This window comes from Sus scrofa, chromosome 4 (assembly GCF_054392235.1).
Source record: "Sus scrofa isolate SSC_HxYL_T2T_F1_AM1 chromosome 4, Sscrofa_HxYL_maternal_Yorkshire_Landrace_v2.0, whole genome shotgun sequence".
In the NCBI taxonomy this organism is placed as follows: Eukaryota; Metazoa; Chordata; class Mammalia; order Artiodactyla; family Suidae; genus Sus; species Sus scrofa.
In genome coordinates, this window is record NC_139386.1 from 84,064,022 (window position 1) to 84,077,114 (window position 13,093).

Below are 13,093 nucleotides of genomic sequence, written 5' to 3' on the forward strand. Positions count from 1 at the left end.
CTATAATAAGACTGCGTATTTATATTTTTGCTACTTCTGAAATTTGAGCCCAATATATTCAAAATATGTTTGGTATCTTTGTAATCTCCCCAGTTCATTTCAGTATAATTGGGACATAGAAAATATAGCTGAAATATTAAACCAATTTTTTATTTTACTCACTTATATCCTACCAAGATTTACAAAGTCTCCAAGGGCAGAAACTCTGCCTTAAGTGTCTTGAACTCCTTATAGATCCTAATAATACTACCTTGCAAAGAGACTTTTTTTTTTTTTTTTTGTCTTTGTGCCATTTCTTGAGCCGCTCCTGGGACATATGGAGGTTCCCAGGCTAGGGGTTGAATTGGAGCTGTAGCTGCTGGCCTACGCCAGAGCCACAGCAACTCGGGATCTGAGCTGCGTCTGCGACCTACACCACAGCCCATGGCAATGCTGGATCCTCAGTCCACTGAGCGAGGCCAGGGATCGAACCCGCACAACCTCGTGGTTCCTAGTCGGATTTGTTAACCACTGAGCCACAACGGAAACTCCGCAAAGAGACTTTTGTTTAATAAATCAACCAGAAATTAAAACAATAAGGAAACCCACTAGTAATTTTATATTTTGACCTAATCCCAACTGACTTTGATTGGTGTTCTTCAGATATAACTGATGAAGCACTAATATTAGTTAGGAATTGTCAGACAAGAAATAGGTTTGGGAAAAAATTCAGTGAATAAATTCTCCTGGTCAAGAAAAGTAGTATGTAGAATTGAGGGGAACAGATTTGCATGAACCAGGTGGACTGGATGTCATGACCAGATGGACTGGACGTTGTGATCACAGATGCAGCACAAAGAAAGGTTCATACTGGAAAAGACCCTGAAGTATTAGTAAGAATTTAAATGAACTGTCACCAAAGTGAAAAGTCGTGTTAATTTGTAAAATTTTATCTACGTAAATCATTTTCTTTTCCTTTTTGTCTTTTTAGGGCTATACCTGTGGCATATGGAAGTTCCTAGGCTAAGGCTCAGATTGGAGCTACAGCTGCCGGCCTGTGCCACAGACAGAGCAATGCCGATCTGAGCTGTGTCTGTGACCTATACCACAGCCCACAGCAATGCCGGATCCTAACTCACTGAGCGAGGCCAGGGATCGAGCCTGCGTCCTCATGGATACTAGTTGGGTTCATTACCGCTGAGATACAATGGGAACTCCACCAAGTCATTATTTTATGTTCAACTTAAATACTGTTGGTTTGAAAACGGTAATTGAAAATTGTGTGACAAGTTTTGTTTACTGTGCCTAGTTTTTATGACACCTTAATACATATTCAGAGTTCATGAAGAAAGTCACAATTTTGGGATAGTAATAACAAGTATTGTTTAGAAACAAAAAATACGAAGTAGTTGATGTTTGAACCCTATCTGACTTCTGAAATTCACTTACTGTAAGGAGAGCTGCTCTTTGAGTAGTTCACTAAAAATACGTGGATTTGGTTAAAGAAAATGAATGTGGTACTTTAATTTGCTTTTTTGCATTTAGTTCTGCCAGTTACCTCATTGAAAGATTTGTATTTCTTTTAAGTTAATGTGGGACATTTCTGTGATTCTTCTAAGCAGAGGATTGTTTTATATCTTGGTAAACATATAGATAATTAGGTAGGGCAAAGCAGAGGGAGGTAAAGTAATAAACTCACTCCCTGGTCTCAGAGGCCACCCCTGTTTTAGTGATATTTTATTGCATAGGAATTAAACTCCCATAACTGTTGCTTTAACAGTCAGAGAGCCCCTTTGCTCTTCACCCAGACCTAGCAGCTCTGTCGTATGCCCCCACCCTGTTGCTGCGTGTCCTTTCTCTGTACCTTGTAGTAGTGGGTGTGCACACAGGACGCCGTTTCCTGACCCCTGTGTCAGGCAGTTGCGGGCACCATGGGTATTTCTGCCTGAATCCTTCACGTGCATTGCCTTTCTGCACCCGAGGCATTGTCGTTGTCAGAAGCAAGCTGGGTCGTGGACTCCTCCCCCTCCCCTGCAGCCCAGTGTAGGCTTTCAGCTGCTTGTAACTTCCTCTGAGGCTGTCCTTTTAGCTGAGTTTTCTGGGGCCAAATTCAGGCCTGTCTGTGTCCTGCGTTCAGTTGTTGTGCTTCTCGATGGGCATCTGTCTGGGCCAGTTCTCAGATTGTGCAGTATAGTGTGTTTTCCCTTGTATTCACCAATAAAGGATGCTTAAAATTGACTTTTGTTGACTGTTGATAGATGAGACCAGGACTAACTGGGAAGTGTCGGCACTTTCTCGGGCTGCCCAGAAAGGATTTAATAGAGATGTGTTAAAGCATCTGAAGAGGACCAAGAACATTTCATCAGTAAGGAATCCCTTGTCTTGTCTTTACTTTAAATAACGGAGAGATCAGATTCTAATGCTTGTGAAAAGTGAAAATCTTCATTTAAAATATTAATTGTTCTTATATATAAATTAGAGTTTAGAAATAATTCAAGTTATATATAAATTGAATTTAGAAATAATTCCAATACATAATTTAGCAATAAAAATGTAAATGGTATTGGTGTTCCCTTGGCACAACAGGTTAAGGATCTGGCTTTGCCTCTGTGGTGGCTCGGCTTGCTGCTGAGGTGCGGGTATGATCTCCAGCCCAGCGCAGTGGATGAAGGATCTGGTGCTGTAGCCGCCATGATGTAGGTTACAGCTTTGGCTCAAGTTCGGTCCCTGATCCAGGAACTTCCATATGCCATGGGTGCAGCCAAAAAAGAAAAAAAGAAAAACTGTGTTAACTGGTTTATTTCCTTGATCTTATTTTCTCTTTTTTGGCTGCTCCTGTGGCATGCAGCAGTTCCTAAGATGGGGATCGAACCCAGGCCACAACAGGGACAATGCCAGATCCTTAACCCACTGAGCCCCAGGGAACTTCTTGCTATTGTTTTCTTGTTTGGCATAAGCAGTTGCAATACTGATATTATGGATGTGTGGGATTGATTCATTTACTGATTTGATCTGAAATGCATCATTTTGTCAACTTTAATTCATGGCAGTTTTTTTTTTTTCAGTGATAATATCTTGAACACTTTTTAAAGATGTGGTATATAACATAATAAAAATGATGTAAATAGAGAAAACTGAGTTAGTGCAGGGAAAGTATTTTAGGTGTGATGTAAAAAAATGAAACTTGAAAAACCTTTTATGTCTGGAACTGATACTTCAAGCTCTGGGGAAAAGTCCTCCCACCTCATTATTTTCAACATCTTTTTTTTTTTTTTTTTCTTCTTTTTAGGACTGCACCTGCGATATATGGAGGTTCCCAGGCTAGTGGTGGAATCAGAGCTGTAACTGCCAGCCTACACCACAGCCACAGCAACATCAGATCCGAGCCATGTCTGCAACCTACACCACAGCTTGTGGCAACGCCAGATCCTTAACCCACTGAGCAAGGCCAGGGACCAAACCTGTGTCCTCATGGATGGTAGTCAGATTCGTTTCCGCGGAGCCACTACGGGAACTCTGCACACCGACCAAGCTTTAAGAAGCCACCATGTGCTCAGTTTGGAGAAGTAGGAAGAAGGGCTGCATGCTGGCCCTCCTTGTCCAGCCACAGACATGAAAACGGAAACACACCCCTTGCCTGAGGTTGTTTGTTTGAAATACATAGTTACTTTTCCTAAAAGTATGTCATTGGTTAATATGCAATGGTTTAGTATTTTTAAATAAGATGATAACTATTTAATATTTCAGTTTTAACTTTTATTATGATAAATATTGGGAAATACAACCCACATAAGCAAAAGTTGTTCAGGGATTTTCATATTTTTAGGAGTATAAGGGGGTCCTCACAAAAGTTGGAGCCACTGGCCTAGGAAATGGACATGTAACTGAAAAATTGGAAGAGCTGTGACTTCTTTTCATGGATTTACAATGAAGTTAATGCAGTACCGTGTAGCCTATCATGAGCCCTTGGAGCATCAGTAGTGGAGGGAGACAGGGAAGAGTTTTATTCTGGCTCACGTTTGTCTTTAATATTTTCACTCAGTTGTCCGCACATTCGCAAAGTGAAGCACTGTCCTTGGAAGAAGTACGGGTTCGAGTTGTGCACGTGCTTGGCCGTCTTGGAGGACAAGTCAACAAAAATCTCCTAACAGGTAACCTTTCCTTAAGATAAATTAACCTTTGCAAGTTCCTGGTGGCTCAGCGAGTTAAGGATCAGGGTTGTCACTGCTGTGGTGCTGGCTGGATCCCGGGCCTGGGAACTCTGCAAGCCCTGGGCATGGCCAAAAGAGAAAAAAAGATGAACTAACCCTGTAGCTGCATTTTTGTACTTCAGTTTGGATCCTTACAGACGGTGGTGTATCCAGATATTCACTCCCATTTGTGATTTTTGTGTTTTCAAGTAAGATTTCAAAGAATCCCGTTTTGCCTGATGAAATGCTTCATCTGGGCCCTGCAGTCAGCGGGGTTCTGTGCCCTCACAGGAGTGCTCTTGCGTCTTTTCCACTTGAAGCAGAATCTGAGTCGATACTCTACATTAAACATGGTGTTGGGAATTCAAAGTTATCTCTTTTAAGGCTGATATTCTCAATATTTAGACATTTTCAGATTGTTTTTGATCAGAATTAATGTTTTTGATTTGCTGACTTGGCATTTAGGAAGTTAGAGCCTCTTGAAAGAGAATAAAGGAGAGTAAGTGTTAAAAAAAGATTTTTTTTTTTTGTTGCCCTAGGGCATATGGAAGGAATTTCCAGACCAGGGATCAAATCCAAGCTGTAGCTGTGACCTCTGTGGCAGCTGTGGCGACGCGGATCCTTAACCCACTATGCCCGGTGGGGATGGAACCTGCAACCCAGCGCTCCAGAGACACAGCCCATTATGGCACAATAGTGGGAACTCCCAGCAGATTTTTTTTTTTTTTTGTCTTTGGTCTTTTTTCAGGGCCGCACTCATGGCATGTGGAGGTTCCCAGGCTAGGGGTCGAATTGGAGTAGCCGCTGGCCTACACCAGAACCACACAACACAGGATCCAAGCCTTGTCTGCGACCTACACCACAGCTCATGGCAATGCCGGATCCTTAACCCACTGGGCCAGGCCAGGGATCAAACCTGCAACCTCATGGTTCCTAGTCAGATTCGTTTCTGCTGTGCCATGATGGGAATTCCATTTTTTCTTTTTTTTGGCCAGCAGATTTTTAATCAAAATTGTGTTCAATTACCATTCTCCCACAGAATAGTAAGTCTTACTGCAATTAGAAATTAAACATTCCTGACTATGATACTAGTTTAGAAATAGCTAAGTCAGATCTGCAGGTGCCTGGTGGCCCCTGGTCAGCACATCTGAACCTCTGAATCTCTGGACAGGGGTGTCCTCGCGGGATCGTCTGCGGAAATGCGTGGCGTGGGACCCACAGCGGAGGCTCAGCTTCGCGGTGCCCTTTCCGGACATGAAGCCTGTGGTCCATCTGGACGAATTCCTGCCTCGAGTCTCAGAGCTGGCGCTCTCAGCCGGCGACCGCCGCACCAAGGTACTGGGTGTGCCTGCTGCGCTGAGGGTGTGTATGTGCGCACGCGGAAATGGTGCCTTTTCTGTCTGACAGTGGGTAAAAAACTGCCAGTTTGCAGAAGTATACGTCCTTGGTAAGAAAAAGTTACCTGTCAGTTACCTCAACAGCTAATAACCTGGCAAATGTTTACCCCCCAGGGCTCTTCATAGTGCGAACATAGTACAGAGGCATTTAAGGTGATTTTTAGTCTGCTTGGTTATCTCCTCAACCAAAGAGACTAGAAACAGATAATCTCAAGTTTTTATATGATTTTGTACATTTCCAAAGTTGGCGCTTTAAAAGCGTATTTACTCAAATTGATAGTTGAAAATGTGCTGAGAGATGAAGCACAGTTCTGGGTATGGCAGCACTGAAATACATTTCTTATGGATGTATTAGTCCCAATGTCTAAACATTTTCAGTTCATTTCTTGACTCTTGGATATGGGTGCATCAGAAGTGGATGGAAGGAAGCACTGCTCTTATGCAGGGGGTGCGCCATGCAATCAGCTTCTGTTTGGGTGTGACGCTTACCTGCTGCAGGGCTGCTGCCTTTGGGGAGCCTTTGAAATGCTCTTCTCTTGTGAACTGAGAACGTCACCTTGTTGGACCCTGGCCTGTTATAGGTTGCAGCCTGTGAACTTCTGCATAGCATGGTTGTGTTCATGCTCGGAAAGGCCAATCAGATGCCTGACGGGGGCCAGGGCCCGCCCCCAATGTACCAGCTGTACAGGCGCACCCTTCCAGTGCTGCTGCGTTTGGCGTGTGATGTAGATCAGGTGAGTGGGTGATGAGGAACTTGAAACAGTTTCGAAACTTTAACAAGTCTTTGGAACCACTGGGGATCTGCTATCCTTCCACCTCTGGTTTAGTTCTTCAGGGTTAGGACCTGGGGCTCGGGACTTTTAAAAGCTCCCTGCGCTTTTTGAATTCGTGGCACAAAGTCTGGGAGAGAACTGCTGTTCCAGGTAAGTTTCCCGAGAGTCTAGTGTCTGGCTGTTTGCTGTCAGCCCCTTCACATCGGGGCTTGTGTCTTTTTTTTTTTTTTTTTTTTTTTTTGTCTTTTGTCTTTTGAGGGCTGCACCTGCAGCATACGGAGGTTCCCAGGCTAGGGGTCTAATTGGAGCTGTAGCCACCGGCATACACCAAAGCTCACTGCAATGCCAGATCCTTAACCCACTGAGCGAGGCCAGGGATTGAACCAGCAATCTTGTGGTTCCTAGTTGGATTAGTTTCTGCTGAGCCACGACGGGAACTCCCAGGGCTCGTGTCTTTCAAAGGAGTCGGGAAGAAAGGAGGAACTTGAGCAGGCAGTCAGGGAGGGGACTGGAGACGTCTGCAGGTCGCCTCTTCCTCATGGCTTTGTGGAGTGAATTCTCCATTGCTACCGCTACGCAGAAAAAATTTGAATTGTCACTTTGTTTTTGAGGCTAGCAGAACACTGATACCAGGGTGCACACATAAAAAAGAAAACTAGGCAAAAAACTCATTTATAAATATAGATGGAAAATCCTTCAGTATATGTATGAATGAATACAAGCCAGCTATGTATGAAGATGCACTGTGACTAAATAGAATTTGGGGTTAAAACTGGAGATTTACCACAGAAATAGATTTCGTAGGACTGATAAGCCTTCAGGGTATTTTAGTGAAACAGGAATGGTTTAGTTTTGCCTTTAAAATGATGAGGGATGTTTGTCTGAATGTCGCATTCAGATCACACCCAGCCGTGAAGCCCTGGCGGTGCCGTGGGGAGAGGTGATGTGGCCTCTCCTCTGTCTGGAGCAGGGCCTTGTGTGGGTGCTTGCTCGGGAGGCCTCGTGTGATCCATCGGTCGCTCGCACTGATTTGTCCCTGGGCCACTCTAGGCCCTGAGGTCCCGGAGGGAGGGGAAAGAAAAAATGATTATTTTAATATAATTTTTTAAAAAATTATGAAAGCTCAGAGTATCAGCTGTTAAATCTAAGGATTAATGAAGGAAGGAGAAAGCTGACGTATTACAAAGTTGAATTCTCATATGTCAGTATTGACCACTTGGAAAATATGTCTACATTATGCCATTCATAACAGCATAAAAATATAATAATAAAACATCTAGGAACAAACTTCAGTGTGCCAGGCAAACAGATTTTTATAAATATAAAATTAATATGCTGTGTCCCTAAAGAATCAATATTGAGGCATTCCCTTCGCGGCTCAGTGGTTAGTGAACCTGACTAGGATCTGTGAGGATGTAGGTTCGATCCCTGGCTTCACTCAGTGGGCTCAGGATCCGTTGTTGCTGTGAGCTGTGGTGTAGGTTGCAGATGTGGCTCGGGCCCTGCGTTGCTCTGGCTATGGTGTAGGCCGGTGGCTACAGCTCTGATTCAACCCCTATCCTGGGAACCTCCATATGCCACTGGAGGGGCCCTAAAAAGCAAAAAAAAAAAAAATCGAAGAAAATGCCAGTTCTTTCTAAAACATTCATCAAGTTTGGTGTCATTCCAACAAAAATCCTGGAATTAATTTCATTGTTTTTTCATTTTTAAAGTTGTATTGAAGTATAGTTGATTTACAGTGTTGTGTTACTTTCTGTTGTACAAGTAATTCAGTTGCATGTACACACATACCCATTCTTTTTCGTAGTCTTTTCCCATATAAGTTGTCACAGAGTATTGGGTAGAGTTCCCTGTGCTGCTCAGTAGGTCCCCTTGATCATTCATTCCATAGACAGTAGTGTGCACAGGCCAGCCCCCAGCCCCCATCCATCCCTCCCCACAGCCGTTCCCCTTTGGTAACCATAAGTTTGTTTTCTGTGTCTGTCGGTCTGTTTCTGTTCTGTAAGTAAGTTAATTTTTTTCGTGTTTTAGATTCCACGTGTAAGTGATATCATAAGATACTTGTCTTTTTCTGTCTGGTTTACTTCACTTAGCATGATAATCTCTGGATCCATCCATGTTGCTGCAAATGATTATTTCTTTCATTTTTATGATTAACATCCCATTGAGTTATGCACACACACACACACACACACACACACACACACATTCACACCACCCCCCACATGTTCTTTATCCATTTCTGTGTTGGTGGGGCTTCCGTGTCTTGGCTATTGTGAATAGATCTGCCATGAACATTGAGGTGCATGTATCTTTTCAAATTATGGTTTTCTCCAGATAGGTGCCCAGGATGGGATTGCTGGATCATGTGGTAGTTCTATATTTCATTTTTTAAAAGAGCCTCCATATTGGTCTTGGTAGTGGTTGTATCAGTTTACATTCCCACCACCAGTGTAGGAGGGTTCCCTTTTCGCACACCCTCTCCAGCATTTTTTATTTGTCAACTTTTTAGAGATGGCCATTCTGACCAGTGTGAGGTGGTACCTCATTGCAGGTTTGATTTGCGTTTCTCTAATAGTGACGCTGAGCATCTTCTCATGTGCTTTTGGCCATCTGTGTGGCTTCTTTGGAGAAATGGCTATTTAGATCTTCTGCCCATTTTTTTTTAATCAGATTGTTTTTTTGATATTGAGCTACATGACCAGCAGCTGTTATCCAGAAAGGTGTTCAGGATTTTCTATATAAAACAGTCATAAGCTAGAAATATCTGCATTTTGGGTTTTTTTTTGTTTTTCTTTTGCTATTTCTTGGGCCGCTCCAGCGGCATATGGAGGTTCCCAGGCTAGGGGTCAAATCGGAGATGTAGCCACTGGCCTGCGCCAGAGCCACAGCAACGTGGGATCCGAGCCGCGTCTGCAACCTACACCACAGCTCACGGCAACGCCGGATCGTTAACCCACTGAGCAAGGGCAGGGACCGAACCTGCAACCTCACGGTTCCTAGTCGGATTCATTAACCACTGTGCCACGACAGGAACTCCCAGAAATATCTGCATTTCTAATAGGATTTGGGTAACTGGATCATGCTATATCCATATATGAAGTACAAGACATCTAAAAAAGATATTTTTGTAGTGTATGTATGTATTATTTATTTATTTATATTTTTATGGACAAGTAGCAGCATATGGAAGTTCCCAGGCTAGGGGTCACATCAGAGCTGCAGCTGCCAGCCTATACCACAGCCACATCAATGCCAGACCTGAGCTGCATCTGTGATCTACACCACAGCTCAAAGCAACCCTGGATCCTTAACCCATTGAGCGAGGCCAGGGATTGAACCTGCATCCTCACGGATACTAGTTGGGCTTCTTACCGCTGAGCCACAGCAGAAGGTCCAAGTAGCTTATGTATTTGTAGAAAGTAGTTACAAAAGTGTATGTTTATTTTTATTTTTTATTTTATTTTTTGTCTTTTTACCATTTTCTTGGGCCGCTCCCGCGGTATATGGAGGTTCCCGCTAGGGGTTGAATCGGAGCTGTAGCCACCGGCCTACGCCAGAGCCACAGCAACATGGGATCTGAGCCGCGTCTGCGACCTACAGCACAGCTCACAGCAATGCTGGATCCTTAACCCCCTGAGCAAGGCCAGAGATCGAACCCGCAACCTCATGGTTCCTAGTCGGATTCATTAACCACTGAGCCACGATGGGAACTCCAAAGTGTATGTTTGTTTTTATACTCATGTATATACATATTTAAATGTGTATAAATCAAACATGTTGAAATTTTTTTGCTTTTTTTAGGGCTGCACCCATGGCATATGGAAGTTCCCAGGGTAGAGGTCGAATCTGATCTCCTGCTGCTGGCCTACACCACAGCACATGAGGGATCCAAGATGCATCTGCGACCAAATAGCACAGCTCATGGCAAACTTGCATCCTCATGGATACTAATTGGATTTGTTACCGCTGCACCACAATGGGAACTCCCTCAAATCTATTGAAATTTAACAGTGATTTTGAATAGTAACAGTGATTACCTTTTGGAAATAGGATTGTAGATGGATGATTTTATACTTTTACTGCAATTTCTGTAAGGGGTATGTGTGTACAAATATATATAATTTACTTGCTAAGATTACAAAATAAGGATTTCCCTGAAGGTTTAGTGGTTAAGGATCCAACATTGTTACTGCTGTGGCTCAGGTGTGATCCCTGGCAGGAATTACTTCATGCTGCAGGTGCAGCTGGAAAAGAGAGAATACAAAATGAATCTTTTAGGAAATAAAAGTGATGCTTTAAGACCAGGTTAAACTTCCAAGCTGAGATGTAAGACCCTTGTACTTTGATTATGTAAAAATTGCTTCAGAGTTTAGAAAGATATTTTTTGGGGGAGATTTAGCAAAGTGCAAGAGAACTTGTTGTGGTTCCCATTGTGGCTCAGTGAGTTAAGAACAGAACATAGTGTCCTTTGGATGTGGTTTTGATCCCTGGCCTTGCTCAGGGGGTCAGGGATCCAGCATTGCCGTGAACTGTGGTATAGGTTGCAGACGCGGCTCGGATCTGGCGTTGCTGTGGCTCTGGCGTAGGCCAGTGGTTACAGCTCCGATTCGACCCCTAGTCTGGGAACTTCCGTAAACTGTAGGTGCGGCCCTAAAAAGACAAAAAAAGAGACTCTTGTTGTTTAGTCTGAACCCCAACACGTGTCACATGATTATTGTTGTGGTTGCACTTGCAGCACATGGAAGTTTCTGAGCCAGGTATTAAACCTGTGGCACAGCAGCAACCTGAGCCACTGCAGTGACAATGCCGAGTCCTTAACCTACTGTGCCACCTGGAAACTCCCACACATGGTTTTTGAGGTGGGGTACGTTCACCTTGAGCTTGGGGAGGGGGCACTGCCTGGACTCCCTGGAATCCCTGCCGCCAGGGCCCCTCCTGGTGAGATGGGCAGGGAGACCTGAGGCTGGGCCTGTGAGCACTGCAAACGTGTGTGCAGATCGAAGTTGATGGTTTTGACTCCAGTGAATGATAAACCTTCTGTATCATAAAAGCCAGCACCCAGTGCTCCCTGGGCCCTGGAAGACTTAGGTAGTTCGAGAAGGTATTGGGAGCCCCCTCCTCTTGAGGAGTAAGGTTTTCTCCCTCTTCGGGGTGGATGGGGTACCTCTCCCCTGGACGTCCTGTGTGTGGGGCATGGAGCTGGCTCCCGGCCTGTCACCACGGGGGTGGGAGGTGGGGCTGGATAATGACCTGCATCCCGTGCTGTGCATGTTCAGGTCACGTGAATCTAGATGAATCTGGTGAAAACTGGCACTGGTACCCTGTCACCCTCTCGTTAGAGGAACAGAAAGTCTTAGTGCTCTCAGGAAGGACAGCAGGCAGATGGCATCTTCCACAGAAGTGAACTAGAGAAGGAATCCAGTAAACCATCGTGGCTTTACTGGATTTTATTTTAATTTGTCTCTTGTAAGTAGAACTCTTTTTGATGTGAAATTTACATGAAGAAAAGAAACTGATGGTGCTGCTTCCTCAGGTGACAAGGCAGCTCTTTGAGCCGCTAGTCATGCAGCTGATTCACTGGTTCACCAACAATAAGAAGTTCGAGAGTCAGGACACTGTGGCGCTCCTAGAAACGATACTGGTGAGTAATGGTTGTGCTTTTCCTGTTGTTCCCACTGACTGCTTGTATTTGATCCACACTCAGACCTTTAAGGAAAGCTACCTGTCAAGGTATCAGAAGGTAGCACTGGCTCTGATTGTTATCATCTTTTGCTCTTGTCGTAGAGAACTGGAGAGGTGGCATTTTAATGAGCGGGGTACAGTATTCATTTAATTAAGTGATAGTTTTTAATATTTGTAAGACGATATTCGCTTTTTTGGTTTTTTGGGGGGCATGTTGTGAATTTGACATGCTTCATCTGATTAACAGTGTGGTGTGTGTGTTCAGGGTGGAAGGGGTGAATCAGAGTATTCTTGGACTTTGGTCAGAGTTGCAGTATTCTTTATTATTCTTTTTCGTGTCTACAGTATAACAGTTAACTCAGGTGTGAAAGGAATTTTTTGAGGTTCTCCCATTTTCTCTTGTATTTGCATTCAGTGACTAAGACCCTGGGAAGTAGTAGCTCACCGTTTGCATAGAGCATCCTGAGGTGCTGGAGGCAGAACTGTCGGCATCATCACTGGTTCACTGAGGGTAGGAGCTGTGTAGTCAGGGAGTTCCCTCTGTGGCGCAGTGGAATAAGAAGCTGACTCTAGCAGTTTGGGTCACCGGGGAGGTGTGGGTTTGGTCCCTGGTTTGGCACAGTGGGTTAAAGGATCTGGTGTTGTTGTAGCTGTAACGTAGGTCGCAGCTGTGGCTCAGATTCAACCCCTGGCCCCGGAACTTCCATGTGCCTTGGGCGTGGCCATTAAAAAAAAAAAAGAAAAGAAAAGAAAAAAGAAGCAGTGTAGTCAGTCAAATCTTTACTGTCTTTCCACACTTATAATACTTTTCTGAATTTATGCAAATGGCTTTACATTTCATTTGTTTAATGTCATTTTTATTTTTTTGGTCATCTCTGTGGCATGCAGAAGTTCCTGGTCAGCAGCAGTGACAGCACTGAATCTTTAACCACTAGGCCACCAGGGAACTCCTGAATGTCATCTTAATTGGTTTTTACCTATTATTTCAAACCTATAATTTTGTCCCCAGTTGAACACATAGCAGATTTGTCCAAACAGACATTCTTTTTTTTTTTTTTTGTCTTTTTAG

The 13,093-nt window shown here is 43.9% G+C and overlaps 1 protein-coding gene across 9 annotated transcripts in view; it reads left to right on the forward strand.

Annotated features, from left to right (window-relative positions):
- The window catches only part of PRKDC (protein kinase, DNA-activated, catalytic subunit), a 157,877-nt gene that overhangs the window by 32,655 nt on the left and 112,129 nt on the right, over window positions 1-13,093 (forward strand). For all 9 annotated transcript variants that reach the window (XR_014843848.1, XR_014843847.1, XR_014843849.1 and 6 more), the window contains 5 exons: window positions 2,238-2,344; window positions 4,022-4,130; window positions 5,341-5,504; window positions 6,148-6,300; window positions 11,876-11,983. Coding sequence is in view for 6 of the 9 variants with exons in the window: in XM_021089419.2 (XP_020945078.2) it covers window positions 2,238-2,344; window positions 4,022-4,130; window positions 5,341-5,504; window positions 6,148-6,300; window positions 11,876-11,983 (641 nt within the window). In the remaining 3 variants the exon portion in view is untranslated. The remainder of the gene's footprint in view (window positions 1-2,237; window positions 2,345-4,021; window positions 4,131-5,340; window positions 5,505-6,147; window positions 6,301-11,875; window positions 11,984-13,093) is intronic.